This window comes from Schistocerca gregaria, chromosome 3 (assembly GCF_023897955.1).
Source record: "Schistocerca gregaria isolate iqSchGreg1 chromosome 3, iqSchGreg1.2, whole genome shotgun sequence".
Lineage (NCBI taxonomy): Eukaryota > Metazoa > Arthropoda > Insecta > Orthoptera > Acrididae > Schistocerca > Schistocerca gregaria.
In genome coordinates this window covers 369,837,052-369,854,836 of record NC_064922.1, presented here as the reverse complement: position 1 = coordinate 369,854,836, position 17,785 = coordinate 369,837,052, and the positions used below count along the sequence as shown (strand labels likewise).

The 17,785-nt window shown below is 42.2% G+C and overlaps 1 protein-coding gene across 2 annotated transcripts in view; it reads right to left on the bottom strand.

The window, feature by feature from the left end:
• LOC126355260 (uncharacterized) overlaps positions 1-17,785 on the bottom strand; it is a 378,424-nt gene that overhangs the window by 267,054 nt on the left and 93,585 nt on the right. For both annotated transcript variants that reach the window (XM_050005547.1, XM_050005548.1), the window contains exon 3: positions 6,553-6,684. In XM_050005547.1, coding sequence (XP_049861504.1) covers positions 6,553-6,684 — 132 coding nt within the window. The remainder of the gene's footprint in view (positions 1-6,552; positions 6,685-17,785) is intronic.

Sequence of the window (17,785 nt, the reverse complement as noted above, 5' to 3'; positions counted from 1 at the left end):
TGAATCAAGTGTTAGCTATAATTAAGTTGTGCTCTGTGCAAAATTCTACCAGGCGGCTTCCTCTTTCATTTCTTAGCCCCAATCCATATTCACCTACTACGTTTCCTTCTCTTCCTTTTCTTACTACCGAATTCCAGTCACCCATGACTATTAAATTTTCGCCCCCATCACTATCTGAATAATTTCTTTTATTTCATCATACATTTCTTCAATTTCTTCGTCATCTGCAGAGCTAGTTGGCATATAAACTTGTACTACTGTAGTAGGTGTGGGCTTCGTATCTATCTTGGCCACAATAATGCGTTCACTATGCTGTTTTTAGAATTTCCTATATTCCTATTTCCTATTTTCCTATTCATTATTAAACCTACTCCTGCATTACTCCTATTTGATTTTGTGTTTATAACCCTGTAGTCACCTGACCAGAAGTCTTGTTTCTCCTGCCACCGAACTTCACTAATTCCCACTGTATCTAACTTTAACCTATCCATTTCCCTTTTTAAATTTTCTAACCTACCTGCCCGATTAAGGGATCTGACATTCCACGCTCCGATCCGTAGAACACCTGTTTTCTATCGGCTTAGAATGGCACGGCTGTCGGTCGGTACTGTAAGGCCTCCGAGGCCTTTTCGAATGGAGAGTGAAATATTGCTATGGACAGAGACAATACGTAATTTAACGAGGAATTCTCACAATTAATGTGTGTGGAAAGTTATTATAATGTCTTAAACTCTTCAGGAAATATCCAATGTCCACAGCTTAGATTAACCCAGCAGTATAAGTGTTTAAACTACATCATAGATCAGGAACGGCATCAGCTTAAAACGTTGTGCATCGAAGCTGCTGACAAGAATAATATACAGAAGAATGGAAAAGAAAATAGATGTTACATGACGATCAGTTTGGCTTTAGAAAAGGCAAAGGTACGAAAGAGGCAATTCTGACGTTGCGGTTGATAACGGAAGCAAGACTACAGAAAAATCAAAGGACGTTACTAGGATTTGTAGACCTGGAAAAAGCGTTCGTCAAAGTCAAATGGTGCAAGATGTTCGAAATTCTGAGAAAAATATGGGTAAGCTATGGCGAGAGACGGGTAATATGCAATATGTACAAGAGCCGACAGGAGATAATAAGAGTGGAACACCTTGAACGAAGTGCTCGGATTAAAAAGGTGTAAGGCAGAAATGTAGTCTTCCGACCCTACTGTTCATCTATACATCGAAGAAGCAATGATGGAGATAAAAGAAATGTTCAAGATCGGGATTAAAATTCAAGGTGAAAGGATATTAATGATAAGATTCGCTGATCACATTTTTTATCTTCAGTGGAAGTGAAGAAGGAGAATTAGAGGATCTGATGAATGAAATGAACAGTCTAATTAGTACAGAATATCGGTTCAGAATAAATCGAAGAAAGGCAACAGAAAAGATAACAGCGAGTAACTTAACATCAGACGCGGGGGTAACGAAGTTCTGCTACCTAGCCATGATGGACGGACCAAGGAGGTCATAAAAAGCACTGCCGAAAAGGGCAAGAGAAATCTGCTAGCAACAAACATAGAACTTAATTTGAGGAAGAAATTTTTGAGAATGTATGACGGGAGCACAGATTTGTATGATAATGAATCATGAACTATGGGAAAACGGTAACGCAAGAGAATCGAAGCATTTGAAATGTGGTGCTATAGATGATTGTCGAAAATTATGTGTACTTATGAGTAAGAAATGAGAAGGTCTCCGAAGAATAGGTGAGGAAAGGAAGATAAGTAAATACTGGAAAGAATAGGGAACAGAATGAATGGACATCTGTAAAGACCTCTGGACGTAAAAATTTTAGAGGAAGGTAGAAATTGGAAGACACCCAGCAAATAACTGAGGACGGAAGGTGCAATTGCTAAGTACTGTGAAATGAAGAGGTTGGAACAAGAGATGAATTCGTGGCGGGCCGCGTCGAACCAGTCAGAAGATTGATGACTTAAATAAATAAATGTTTGTTGAGTGTAAATGAGTGTAATAGATGTGTGTATTTGTAGCGTGGCGTCATGTTTGTGTTGCATGATGGACCTGAGAGAAGGAAGTGGGTGAAACATTGTGGTGGTGCACAGATTAATGACTTCAAATAACAAGAAGGTGCCCGCTCATATTAATGTCCCAATTCGACGGACAGATCACCATCAACGTTGGCACAATGCTCTCACTTCATGAGACACTGTGCAGAGTGTTGGAATTTAATATACAACTTTGGCATGAAGTCTGGTGATCAGGAGCTTCACGCCTCGAGAACTACCGTAGGGTACCGTAGACTATCATAAGTAAGTGTAGATTACAGTAATTTTCCTAGTAGCCTTGGTCAGCTACCTGAACGTTAGGTATAATTCATACGTATCGAGCGTTACCTCATTTCGATCTGTATTTCTGTGTATGCGACAGTCTGTTACGGAAACGGTGAACTGTCTAGAAACTGACTGACGATATATAATGGGCCGCATAACCTACGAAACATTTTTGTTCTACATAGTTATCCTCCCGACTGTTACTAAAAATAAACACTAATTTTAATTGTAAATTGTTGATTTTTATCGTGCAACAGAGGGATGTTACAGTAAAAACAAAAAGGTAAAAAATATAGATTTATTAAGTAGCGATAGAAAACTCAGTTTTCTCAAGAAAGATGATATTTATAAAAAAATGTCAGACAAGTGCTTCAATATTTTTATGTTATTCGTAAACAACTTTCGCACTTACTTTCATTACTTATAAAATAGATGTTATATTTTGTAGGGATAAACAATAAACAAAGGATTAACATTGGACGAAGTGCAATCCCCTGATTATGTGCGAAACAAACAAACAAACAAAGATAAGTCGTCGGTCGGTTCCAAGTTTGTCTCTCACACATTCATTTATGTTTCTTTCGCTACCAGTGCTACCAACACTACCGGTAATCCTACCATTACTACGTCATTTGTATATTGCAACAAAACTACCGCCGCACGGGATTAGCCGAGCGGTCTGAGGCGCTGCAGTCACGGACAGTGCGGCTGGTCCCGGCGGAGGTTCGGGTCCTCCCTCGGGCATGGGTGTGTGTGTTTCTCCTTAGGATAATTTGGGGTTAAGTAGTGTGTAAGCTTAGGGACTGATGACCCCAGCAATTAAGTCCCATAAGAGTTCACACGCATTTGAAAATTTTTTTGAACCAAAGCTACCGAACGCAACTCTATGTACGTCACAAACTCTCCCTCACTTGTAGGCCAAATACTGGTGGTGAAAATTGCTTTCAACACCAGTATTCGAAGGGCAGTCTGTTAGTCGAACAGCCGGCCGCTGTGGCCGAGTGGTTCTAGGCGCTTCAGTTTGGAACCGCGCGGCCGCTACGGTCGCAGGTTAGAATCCTACCTCGGGCATGGATGTGCGTGATGATTCTAGTTTAGTTTGGTTTAAGTAGTTCTAAGTTCTAGGCGACTGATGACCTCAGAAGTTAAGTCGCATAGTGCTCAGAGCCATTTGAACCAGTTTTTTTGCAAACTTCATAACGATGATAATAATAATAATAATAATAACAGATACAGAAATAGTGTAAGACAGTTAAGAGATATCCGTCTCATTAAGGCTGTGTTAATCAATTTCTGCATCAAGTTCCTGGCGACTGAGAATAATGGCATCCAACAGAAATATAACAACAGTACACAAGGAATAAAATTCGGAGAAGAATTTGGCTGATGAGAGGAACAATGCAAAACACTGGTTTGACGAAGCCCGCTAAAATTTCTTCTCCTGTGTCATCCTTTTCATCTCAGAGAAGTACTTGTAGCATATGTCCTCAATTGTTTGCTGGATTTATTCAAATGTCTGCCTTCTTCTGCAGTTTTCACCCTCTAGAGAGCTTCCTTTCGTACCACGGAAGCTCATCTCTGATGTGTTAACATGTGTCCAGCCATCCTGTCTCTTACTCTTGTCAGTGTTTTTCATATATTACTGTCCTCGTCAAATCTGTGGAGAACCTCCTCAGTCAATATCTTATCAGTCCACGTAATTTTCAATTCTTATGTAGCACCACATCTCAAACGCCTCTATTCTCTTTTTCTGTTTTCCCATTGTTCATGTTTCGCTACCATATAATGCTGTGCTCCAAATGAATATACTCAAAAGTTTCTTCCTCAGATTAAGGCATGTGTTTGACACTAATAGTTAACCAAGAGACGTCTACTGGTATCAAACGCAGTCTTAATTTGAGGAAAAAATTTCTGAGAATGTACGTCTGGAGCACAGCGTAGTATGGTAGTGAAACTGTGGGAAAGCCGAAACATAAGACAATCAGAGTATTTGAGATGGGGTGCCGCAGAAGAACTTCGGATATTAGGTGGACTGATAAGGTAAGGAGTGATAAGGTTCTCCACAGAATCGGTGAGAAAGGAATATGTGCAAAATACTGAGAAGAAGATGGGATAGGACCTTAGGATATCCATTAAGACATCAGGGAATAACTTCCCATGTGCTAGAGGGAGCTTCAGAATATACAGTTGTGTAGGAAAGAAGAGATTGGAATTCCTAATTCTTTCTTCGTATTCTCTTACTGCCTAGGTAGCAGAACTGCTTAACTTCCATGATCGACAATTCTGATGTTAATTTTTTCGCTGTTCTCATTTCTGCTATTTTTCATTGCTTTCGTCTTTCTTTGACTTACTCTCACTTCATGTTCTGTGCTCATTAGACTGTTCATTCCATTTAACAGATCCTGTAATCCTTCTTCACTTTCAGTGGCGATAGCAATGTCATCAGCGCATTTTATCATTGGCATCATATCTCTTTCAATTTTAATCCCACTCCTGAACCTTTCTTTTATTTTCGTCATCTCTTCTTCGATGTATAGATTGAACAGAAGGAGCGAAAGACTATGTCCCTGACTTATATACTTTTCAATCCTATCACTTTGTTCTTGGTCTACCAGTCTCATTGTTCCCTCTTCGTTCTTGTACATATTCATAGAATGATCACAGAATGAAGGCATGTTGTATATTACCCGTCTTTTCCTGCGGCGTACTCCTTTTTTTTCAGAATTTCGAACACCTTGCACCATTTTACATTGTCGAACGCTTTTTCCAAGTTGATAAATCGTGTGAAGGTGTTTTCTTCAGTCTTCAGTCTTCCACTATCAACCGCAACGTCAGAACTGCCTCTCGCCTGAAGGCAAACTGATCGCCATCCAAGTATCCTCAATTTTCTTTTCTTCTGTATATTATTCTTGTTGGCAACTCGGATGCATGAACTGTTTAGCTTAACGTGCGACAATTCTCGCACTTGTCGGTCTTTCTATCGTCGAAATTGTGCGGACTATGTTTTTCCGAAAGTTTGATGCTATATCGCCAGTCTGATACATCCTGTAGAACAACATGAAGGGCCATTTTGTTGTCACTTGCGTTACTGATTTTAGAAATTAGGAAGGAAAGTCATCTATCCCTCCTGCTTTACGAGATCTTAAGTCTTCCAAAGCCCTTTTTAAATTCTGACTCTAGTATTGTCACGTCATCTGACAAAAAATAGGGACAAGATAAGCACAGATAAAAGATATGACTCAAACACTGATGCAATGTTCGACAAAAGAAAAGCAGTTGAGATAAGCTATCTCGATAACAACAGAGAACGCTTCAGTCTTCTTTTGCGTAAGAAACAGCACTCACTCCGTCTTCAGGGCACAAGTGGCCCATCGGGACCATCCGACCGCCGTGTCATCCTCAGTTGAAGATGAGGATACGAGGGGCATGTGGTCAGCATACCACTCTGTAAGAAACAAGGTGGCTTTTTTTTCAGAGTCGTATAACTGAAATGAAAACATTTTGTGCTACGCAAAGGTACAGCTAAAGTGTTTGAAGTAAGCGATGCTGTATTACCATTGTGAAATGAAGATGGGATTTGACATGTGAGGAGACGTGTTGGGAATACCAATGACTAAGAAACCGATGAAGAAAATAGAGTGTGCGAAAATAGCGTCACCTTTCGGATCACATCAACCCTAACTGTGTATAGGAAGAACTGTAATCAAACAACCATTTTTACGCAAGCACACGTAGGTAACTCGTGTCGTCTTGAGGTTTCACTGTCTGAGTTATCTTGAAATATCATAGCACTAAAGATTTGGTGGAACTAAACATTTGTTTTATTTTAGGTGGAAATATTTTTCTAAGTTTATAGGTTATGTGTACGAAAAAAAGATATTTCCTGTACACTGAAACAATTTGTTCTTCCTAATTTACAAGCTCGTGCAACTTACGGGGAAATCTTTCACTGTTTTTGAACTGCTTGGTGGGCAGAACCAAGGAGTACTGGTGGAAGTGTTGCAGGAAAATCTCTGCTGAACATCAGTCGTTGTAATATGAGGATGACCTTTGACTTCTTAGACTTTAGTTTAATAAGCAGGTTTCGTGCCCATCGTCATACGGAGCTACGCGAAGAGAAGGTATGCGCCCTATTCGCGACCTGGTTGTTACAGAAGGTAATAGACACATCAGTGTCGTGTGTGAGGAGTCCCCTGCTGACTAGATGAACGAGAAGTTACCTTGTGCAGCGGCGTGAGGCCGTTCTGGTCCTTGCTGGCGAGGATTTGCACGGGGACCGGGTCGGCGCTGCGCATCTGGAAGAGGGCCAGGTCGTTTGTCACCGCGCCCATGTGCACGTCCCGGATGGTACCCTGCAACATACGTAAAGCGAGACTCCATCATTTCGACGCTGCGGCTGGATCTCTCAGAAGAGAGAAGACCACTCTTGTGAGCTGTAACTTGCGTTATTCATATACGATATGTTGCAAACAATATTCCATCTGACCAGAGGTATACATACAGTCATTTGAAATGCGGAATTAATCACTAGATCTCACGGGAGGCGGATCTACCAATATACAATAAGGCGGGGACTGTAGTGTTGTCAGCAGAGAAGTGGTTGACAGCAGAACTGGTCGGTCAGGAGACCTCCGTGACTTCGAAAGTAGACTAATGTCACCCAACAAATCCATTACAGGGATTTCAACGCTTCTAAAGCTCCCCAGTTCGACTGTTGATGACAGTCAAATGGAACAACCACAGTTACAGAAAGACCAGGCTGACGTCATGTACTGGCCAACAGGATCAGTCGAACATTGCAGAGAGAATTGTTGTAAAAATGGTTCAAATGGCTCTGAGCACTACAGGACTTAACATATAAGTCTACTACTACTTAATATATAAGTCTACTACTACTTAAACCTAACTAACCTAATGACATAACACACATCCATGCCCAAGGCAGGATTCGAACCTGCGACCGTAGCAGTCGCACGGTTCCGGACTGAAGTGCCTAGAACCGCTCGGCCACAGGGGTGGGCGAATGGTTGTAAAAAATCGCATGAAGTCATAGGCTAGTACAATCACTGTGCATGGTGAGTTAAACACATGGGGTACAACTTTCGAGCAGCTGCTCGTAAGCAACGTATTTCTGTAGTTCATGCCAAACAACGCTTGAGGTGGTGTAACGAGGGACGTCACTAGACAGTGGACGGCTGGAAACGAGTGATCTGGGGTTGTGAATCACGCTATACTCTCTGGCAATCCGATGGAAGAGTTTTGGTTAGCACGTTCCAACACTATGGAGGTGGTGATATTACGGTATGGGGGTGAATTTCGTGTTTACAACGTGTTCCCCTTACTGCGCTTAAGAAGGGTGTGAACACACTTTACACCGTTGTATACTGCGTACAATAAGGAAGATTTCGGAGACGATGATCGCATCAGTAAGACAATTTACGCTCTCGTAAAGCAGCATCTTTGAAGCAATGGTTTGTGGCGAATAGTATTCATAAAATAGATTGGCCTTCCTAGAATCCCAACCTGAACCCAAAAGAAAACCTTTGGCATGAGTTAGTTCATCAACTTCGCTCTAAACGCCGGCGATCTTATCTGGTTTGGGCTTTTGAGGAAAAATGGGCTGCCATTCTTCCACACACATAGCTCCGGAGAGTCCAAGCTGTCATAAAGGCGAAGGATGGATGCTTTCCATATTAACGTCCAATAATAGGTGTCCGAATACTTTCGTTCAGATAGTATATCTCGATAAAAGTAACCTGTTCCAAGCTGAAGGCGATAGTTTAAAGGCTTGCTTTCGATGATAAGGGATATTATATTTGTTTTGGTATGATTCGTGTACTGTTTATTACTATTACTAGTTATATTAATTCATTAAAACATAGATGCAAATGCATCAGTCACTTTTGGAATACTTTGATTTGGCAATTAACAAATGTTTTTTTCGTGTAGACATACACTTTTTTAAATGTAACAATGCCTACTGACATGAAAAAACTAAAATCAGTGTAAATTAAAATGCAAATGGTGTTTGTTGCAGGATTCTAGTGCGAGTTATTTACGAGGTATCATAAAACGTGCAGACCGACACTTCTTTGTGCCATTCTCCGTGTGTAGTGCTGGGTAAGATGTCGCTATGTTAGCTTATAGTGCGCTTCTGTCTTCCTTGAGTAACTTGCGACTTGCTAGTTAGTGTGCGACAGTCTAGACATTAGATCATGGGTGAACGACTGGATTTACCTGCCGACATGGTCATTGTGTCTGGAGACTATAGGAAGAATGCACTTTGTTCTTGTACGGTGTATGCGGCAAGGTATCCCAAAAGACGTCAACGATCTCAGTGATTATTTATCAGCCTCTTCAAGCATTTACGTGTAAGTGGAAGTGTAACACTAGACAACGTAACAGAAACCGTAACAGAAGGAAACAAGTAACAACAGAAGAGGGGAAAATTAATGTTATTGCTGCTGTTGCAGTTGATCCGCACGTTAGCTCGAGCGCAGTCGCACGAAGAAGTGGCATGAGTCAGGCAAGTGTCCTACACATTCTCTGTCGACATAAGTTCCATCCGTATCACATCTGTCTCCATCAAGAAGTGCATGGAAACGATTATGAGAATCGTGTTAAGACAGGACACCCAAGATATATCATGTACCTTGTTTAGTGATGAAGCGACGTTTACTAATCACGGCCAGGTAAACCGACGAAACATGCACTATTGGCCTACTGACAATCCCAGTTGCCTTCGTCAGGTAAAATATCAGCGTCCATGGAGTGTAAACGTGTGGTGTGAGATAGTGAAAAATCAGCTCATACGACCGTTTTTCATAGACGGAACACTGAACGCGCACAAACACCGCAGGCCACCGTTCACGGATGCTAGAAGACGTTCCTCTGCAGAGTAGGAGAAACCTGTGACACTAACATGATGGGTGTTCAGGTCACAATGCACGAAGTACTCCAGCACGTCTTCACGAATTGTTTCCAAATCGTTGGATTGGACGCTGAGGACCTGTACTTTGGCCGCCTCTTCCCCAGATTTGACGTCTGTAGATTTTTTTCTGTTGAGATAGTTGAAAGACGCTGTCTACAAGGACATACCAACTACACCCGATGATATGCAACGACGTACTGCTGTAACCTGCTCGCACATCGCCGCTGAAATGCCTACACGCGAGCAGCAGTCTTTCCATACCAGACTGGAAGAGTGTCTTGCCGCTGCCGGTGGTCATTTTGAACACAACCTGCGATGGTCAATTGTCTCGTTACTGGTCTGTTATGGCGACGTAACTAGTGTATGCTGTTGTGTTGTTCTTTAGTGTGTGCTACCACAAATATAGTACAAGTCACGGTGTGGGATCTTTTCAATATACGATACATCGTAAACACCTCGCACTAGAATCGTGCAACGAACGCCACTGGCATAACGCTTTACCCTACTTTTAATTTGTTAATGTCGACAGGCAATGCTCCATTTAAAAAAAGTGTACGCTTTCTAAGTATTGTTACAATCTTTTTATTGGCTAACAATACAAGCATCTGACTACCAATCCATTAATTTGTTAATGTCGACAGGCAATGCTCCATTTAAAAATGTGTACGTTTGCACATCAAATACGCTTTCTAAGTATTGTTACAATCTTTTTATTGGCTAACAATACAAGCATCTGACTACCAATCCATTCTGCGAAAACCGCACATCAACAGCACTTTCGATTTCCGCAATATTTGCAAAGCAAGTTTTAAGTGATTCACTCTGTATAGCCGCACCATTAACTGCCAATATAAACAACGCTTCAAAATGTAATGCCACAAGAAGAAAAAATAACAGGTAACCATTTAACAAGGGCATAATTGTTCGAATCCGTAAGTATCGGTTTAATTCTCCACTATTTAACGATGTAAACTTTTATTAGTATCGGTACCTTTCTCAAAGCACTAATATCGCTACAATATTCTGAACAGATAGAATGGCGATACCAAAGTCGGAAATCCGTACACGTCTTGCTTCTTGATCGACTGTAGCAGAGGGAGTCCATCATAATTCAAGCATTAAAACAGATAATGAATTCCGAAGAAATGGAGAGAACAATACGCGTCGAGGGCAATACACCACTAAAACGCAGACAACGACAGAAAACTCGTAATACAACGTGATATACAATACGGCAACAAAAATGAAAGCGCAACGAGACTTTAGATAAGATATGAAAAATGAGCTGAACCAAAACAATGGCAACTGTAGTTCTTATAGACATGCCGAAGTCACAAACGGAGGATGAAGAGATTGAGAAAGTATATGTGGGAAACGAACGGATAATTCAGAACGGTTTTTTTTTTTTTTTTTTTTTTTTGGTCATCCTGTGCTAACCTCTTCCTCTCAGAGTAGCACTTGCAACCTACGTCCTCAATTATTTGCTTGACGTATTCCAATATCTGTCTTCCTCTACAGTTTTTGCCCTCTACAGCGCCCTCTAGTACCAAGGAAGTCATTCCCCCATGTCTTAGCAAATGTCCTATCATCCTGTCCCCTCTCCTTATCAGTGTTTTCCACATATTCCTTTCCTCTCCGATTCTGCGTAGAACCTCCTCATTCCTTACCTTACCAGTCCACCTAATTTTCAACATTCGTCTATAGCACCACATCTCAAATGCTTCGATTCTCTTGTGTTCCGGTTTTCCCACAGTCCATGTTTCACTACCATACAATGGTGTACTCCAGACGTACATCCTCAGAAATTTCACCACATCTCAAATGCTTCGATTCTCTTGTGTTCCGGTTTTCCCACAGTCCATGTTTCACTACCATACAATGGTGTACTCCAGACGTACATCCTCAGAAATTTCTTCCTCAAATTAAGGCCGGTATTTGATATTAGTAGACTTCTCTTGGCCAAAAATGCCTTTTTTGCCATAGCGAGTCTGCTTTTGATGTCCTCCTTGCTCCGTCCGTCATTGGTTATTTTACTGCCTAGGTAGCAGAATTCCTTAACTTCATTGACTTCGTGACCATCAATGCTGATGTTAAGTTTCTCGCTGTTCTCATTTCTACTACTACTCATTACCTTCGTCTTTCTCCGATTTACTCTCAAACCATACTGTGTACTCATTAGACTGTTCATTGCGTTCAGCAGATCATTTAATTCTTCTTCACTTTCACTCAGGATAGCAATGTCATCAGCGAATCGTATCATTGATATCCTTTCACCTTGTATTTTAATTCCACTCCTGAACCTTTCTTTTATTTCCATCATTGCTTCCTCGATGTACAGATTGAAGAGTAGGGGCAAAAGGCTACAGCCTTGTCTTACACCCTTCTTAATACGAGCACTTCGTTCTTGATCGGCCACTCTTATCATTCCCTCTTGGTTGTTGTACATATTGTATATGACCCCTCTCTCCCTATAGCTTAACCCTACATTTTTTGCAGAATCTTGAACAGCTTGCACCATTTTATATTGTCGAACGCTTTTTCCAGGTCGCCAAATCTTATGAACGTGTCTTGATTTTTCTTTAGCCTTGCTTCCATTATTAGCCGTAACGTCAGAATTGCCTCTCTCGTGCCTTTACTTTTCCTAAAGCCAAACTGATCGTCACCTAGCGCATTCTCAACTTTCTTTTCCATTCTTCTGTATATTATTCTTGTACATGTTTGCACTTCCTCCTTTCATCAATCAACTAAAGTATTTCTTCTGTTACCTATGGTTTCTTCGCAGCTACCTTCTTTGTACCTATGTTTTCCTTCCCAACTTCTGTGATGGCACTTTTTAGAGATGTCCATTCCTCTTCAACTGTGTTGCCTACTGCGCTATTCCTTATTGCTGTATCTGTAGCGTTAGAGAACTTCAAACGTATCTCGTCATTCCTCAGAACTTCCGTATCCCACTTCTTAGCGTATTGATTCTTCCTGACTAATGTCTTGAACTTCGGCCTACTCTTCATCACTAGTATATTGTGATCTGAGTCTATATCTGCTCCTGGGTACGCCTTACAATCCAGTATCTGATTTCGGAATCTCTGTCTGACCATGATGTAATCTAATTGAAATCTTCCCGTATCTCCCGGCCTTTTCCAAGTATACCTCCTCCTCTTGTGATTCTTGAACAGGGTATTCGCTATTACTAGCTGAAACTTGTTACAGAACTCAATTAGTCTTTCTCCTCTTTCATTCCTTGTCTCCTGTAACCTTTTCTTCTACTCCTTCCCCTACAACTGCATTCCAGTCGCCCACGACTATTAGATTTTCGTTCCCGTTTACATACTGCATTACCCTTTCAATATCCCCATACACTTTATCTGTTCATCTTCAGCTTGCGACGTCGGCATGTATACCTGAACTATAGTTGTCGGTGTTGGTCTGCTGTTGATTCTGATTAGAACAACCCGGTCACTGAACTGTTCACAGTAACAGACCCTCTGCCCTACCTTCCTATTCATAACGAATCCTACACCTGTTATACCATTTTCTGCTGCTGTTGATATTACCCGATACTCATCTGACCAGAAATCCTTGTCTTCCTTCCACTTCACTTCACTGACTCCTACTACATCTAGATTGAGCCTTTGCATTTCCCTTTTCAGATTTTTTAGTTTCTCTACCACGTTCAAGCTTCTGACATTCCACGCCCCGACTCGTAGAACATTATCCTTCCGTTGATTATTCAATCTTTTTCTCATGGTAACCTCCCCCTTGGCAGTCTCCTCCCGGAGATCATCTGCTCGGGGCGGACGTCATAAGACGTCCGGTTAAGTTCGTTGTTGATCGATTAACTCAGTTTTTTTTATTACAGGGGGCAGCTAACCCTCTGGACGAACACGCTGAGCTACCGTGCCGGCGTCCCTAGGCCACGGCTACCACTTAAATGTTATGGTAGCCGAAAGATTAGAAGACAGCATTACAGGAGAATATGTGATGGGCAGGAGAGAGAGAGAGAGAGAGAGAGAGAGAGAGAGAGAGAGACTCCTCCGCTTATAATAGCAGTTACGCTGTCCGAAAATCACAAAAAAGCTGAAACTGGACACGTGAAGACACCAGCTTGATTACATCAAGGTTCGTCACAAGCGACTTCTAATCAAATTGATTGCCTGTGGAGTATCGTCAGTTGTGCGACTGGATTTGTGATTTCCTGACAAAAAGGTGACAGTTCGTAGTAGCAGACGGCAAGTCATCGAGTAAAACACATGTGATATCTGCAGTTTCCAAGGCAGTGCTGTCCATAATCTACATGAACGATTTTGGTGACAATATGAGAAGCCCTCTTATTTTGGTAGCAGGTGATGCCGTCATTTCCCGTCTAGTAAAGTCATCATAAAATCAAGGAAAAATGTAAATGGTTTAGACAACATATAGTGTGCAAAGTGGGAATCGACTTTAAATAATGAAAACTTTGCGGTCTTCCACATGAATGCTAAACGGAATCCGTTATACGTTCGGTTACATGATGAATTATGCAAATCTAAATGCTGTAAATGTAACCAAATATCTAAGGATTACAATTAAGAAAAACTTCAAATTGTTACGATTAAAAATGGCTCTGAGCACTATGGGACTCAACTGCTGTGGTCATCAGTCCCCTAGAACTTAGAACTACTTAAACCTAACTAACCTAAAGACATCACACACATCCATGCCCGAGGCAGGATTCGAACCTGCGACCGTAGCCGTCGCACGGTTCCGGACTGTGCGCCTAGAACCGCGAGACCACCGCGGCCGGCTGTTACGATTAGTTAGATAATGTTGTGGGGAAGGCCAACCATGGACTGCATTTTATTGCCAGATCATTTAGAAGATGCAACAGGCGTGCTAAACAGACTACACACACTACGCTTGTCCGTCCTCTTCCAGTCTTGCTGTGCGGTATGAGATCCTTGATTAAAGGAGGATATGGAAAAAAATTCAAAGAAGATCACCTCGTTTTGTGTTATCCGTAAATATGAGACAGAGTTATGGATATGATAAGCGAACTGTGATGGCAATCATTAAAACAAAGGCGTTTTTCGTTCAAGCGAGGTCTTTTCACAAATTTGTTATGAATGCGAAAATATTTTGATCGCTCCCGTCTAAAGAGGAATTTTATCACTGACGAAAGAGAAATCAGAGCTCCCACGAAAAGATTTAAGTGTACTAGATGGTAAGACAGATTGTGAAATCAGATATCGGATTGTAAGGCGTCCCAAGAAGGAGATGTAAACTCAAGTCACAAATTAATAATGATGAAGATTAGTATGGAGTTTAAAAGAAACGTCGGAAAGAATCACCGTACACACAAATGAGATGCTGAAGTATAGGAATGATGATGTGCGTTCGCAGTTCTCTGAGGCTGTAATGATTACAGTACTGTATATCACAGTAGCGAACAGCTGCCGAGAGCTGAGTTTTTCAAAAGAGTTATCACACTACCTGAATGCCGATGGCCTCGCAGTTGAGCGCCCCACAAACCAAACCAAACACTTCCTGAACAGACAGATATACACTCCTGGAAATTGAAATAAGAACACCGTGAATTCATTGTCGCAGGAAGGGGAAACTTTATTGACACATTCCTGGGGTCAGATACATCACATGATCACACTGACAGAACCACAGGCACATAGACACAGGCAACAGAGCATGCACAATGTCGGCACTAGTACAGTGTACATCCACCTTTCGTAGCAATGCAGGCTGCTATTCTCCCATGGAGACGATCGTAGAGATGCTGGATGTAGTCCTGTGGAACGGCTTGCCATGCCATTTCCACCTGGCGCCTCCGTTTGACCAGCGAACGTGCTGGACTTTCAGACCGCGTGAGACGACGCTTCATCCAGTCCCAAACATGCTCAATGGGGGACAGATCCGGAGATCTTGCTGGCCAGGGTAGTTGACTTATACCTTCTAGAGCACGTTGGGTGGCACAGGATACATGCGGACGTGCATTGTCCTGTTGGAACAGCAAGTTCCCTTGCCGGTCTAGGAATGGTAGAACGATGGGTTCGATGACGGTTTGGATGTACCGTGCACTATTCAGTGTCCCCTCGACGATCACCAGAGGTGTACGGCCAGTGTAGGAGATCGCTCCCCACACCATGATGCCGGGTGTTGGCCCTGTGTGCCTCGGTCGTATGCAGTCCTGATTGTGGCGCTCACCTGCACGGCGCCAAACACGCATACGACCATCATTGGCACTAAGGCAGAAGCGACTCTCATCGCTGAAGACGACACGTCTCCATTCGTCCCTCCATTCACGCCTGTCGCGACATCACTGGAGGCGGGCTGCACGATGTTGGGGCGTGAGCGGAAGACGGCCTAACGGTGTGCGGGACCGTAGCCCAGCTTCATGGAGACGGTTGCGAATGGTCCTCGCCGATACCCCAGGAGCAACAGTGTCCCTAATTTGCTGGGAAGTGGCGGTGCGGTCCCCTACGGCACTGCGTAGGATCCTACGGTCTTGGCGTGCATCCGTGCGTCGCTGCGGTCCGGTCCCAGGTCGACGGGCACGTGCACCTTCCGCCGACCACTGGCGACAACATCGATGTACTGTGGAGACCTCACGCCCCACGTGTTGAGCATTTCGGCGGTACGTCCACCCGGCCTCCCGCATGCCCACTATACGCCCTCGCTCAAAGTCCGTCAACTGCACATACGGTTCACGTCCATGCTGTCGCGGCATGCTACCAGTGTTAAAGACTGCGATGGAGCTCCGTATGCCACGGCAAACTGGCTGACACTGACGGAGGCGGTGCACAAATGCTGCGCAGCTAGCGCCATTCGACGGCCAACACCGCGGTTCCTGGTGTGTCCGCTGTGCCGTGCGTGTGATCATTGCTTGTACAGCCCTCTCGCAGTGTCCGGAGCAAGTATGGTGGGTCTGACACACCGGTGTCAATGTGTTCTTTTTTCCATTTCCAGGAGTGTAGATGTAAGTACGGTAATAGCGAAAATACGAAGGCAACAAAAGAAACACTTCAATTGATCCATGAAAGAATGTAATACATAAATGTTCGGGAAACGTAATAAATATAGAGATACAAATCACTTAGGAACGAGATCAACAGGAAGTGGAAAAAAATTAAAGTTAAACGGCTGCGGAAAAAAGTGAGTACATGGGAATAAAAATCCTTGTCGGAAAGCAAGTTTTAGCATACAGAAAATTTAAAAGATCTTACAAATAATTTAGTTACTAAGATGTGGACGACAATTGTACAAAAGCAAACCCCAATATTAAATACAGAGGAGGCAATGGATGAATGGGAAGTCTACATTCAAGGTCTGTTCGAAGTGAAGGAAGTGTCTGATAACGCCACTGAAGAATAAATAACTGTCGATTTGAACAATATATTAAATTCTGTCTTAGAATCAGAATTAGATAGAAATTGGGAAGATTTGCAATCGACCATGGTAGAAGCCATGAATAACGTATCAAGAGGAGGGTTGTTACATCACTGCAGTAAATGATTATTTTAGTTAGTGTGTCGAATGTATGAGATTGGTGACATACCGACTGAATCTCGGATAAACAGCACCCGAACAGTCCCCAAGTTAGCAAGGGCAGAAAAAATGGGAGAACACACTATTAGCTTGATAGCCCACCCATTCAAGTTGCTGAAGTGAAATTTAATGGAAAATTATGAATCTGGTAGATGACGACCAGTTTGGCTTCATAAAAGATAAAACCGGCAATGCAGCAGGGACTTAGTTCTGACGTTAGCTTGATAGCGGATATAAGGCAAGGAAAATTAAAGCTGTCTCGTAGGATTTTTCTAGCTAGGAAAAACGTTCGACAACGTAAACTCAAAGGCAAGACGTTTGAAAATCTTGGAAAAGTAGGTGTGCACTTTAGGGAAATGTGGGTAATATACGGTATGTACGACATCCAAGAGTGAATAATAATAATGGAAGGACAAGAGGCAACTGAATGGATTAAAAAGAGCTCAAGGCAGGGATACATCCTTTCTCCCCGCCTGTTCAACCTTCATACATAAGGACAAATGAATGAAGTAAAAGACAGAATCATAAGTCTGATTAAAATTCAAGCTCAAAGGATGATAATGTCATTGCTGTAATGAATTTTAAGAGAAGTATGCATCAAACTAATTAATAGTAGAACATCAGTTTACCGAATTAAATTATGAAATAATAAATGAATAGTGCGAACTACTAAATAAAATAATGTAGGACAGCAACCAGATGATTTAAAGTTTGACCCAAATGACTGCATACAATTATGGCAATGGTGGCCTTAAAATGACAAAATTTATAAATCAGTTGAATGATATTTAAATCAATAGCGCACATGTTGTTCCGAGTGCAGGCAGTGCATTTACATGCATGTGTGGGATAAGTGCATAAAACTGTGCATTAATTCACGAAGGACCAGTAGTAAAATCTCAATGTCTGTTGGCACAGAATCTCGCTGATATACGCAGCATAATGTAAAATTGGTAATCATCAAGGCTACTGCGACTATACTCGGCGAC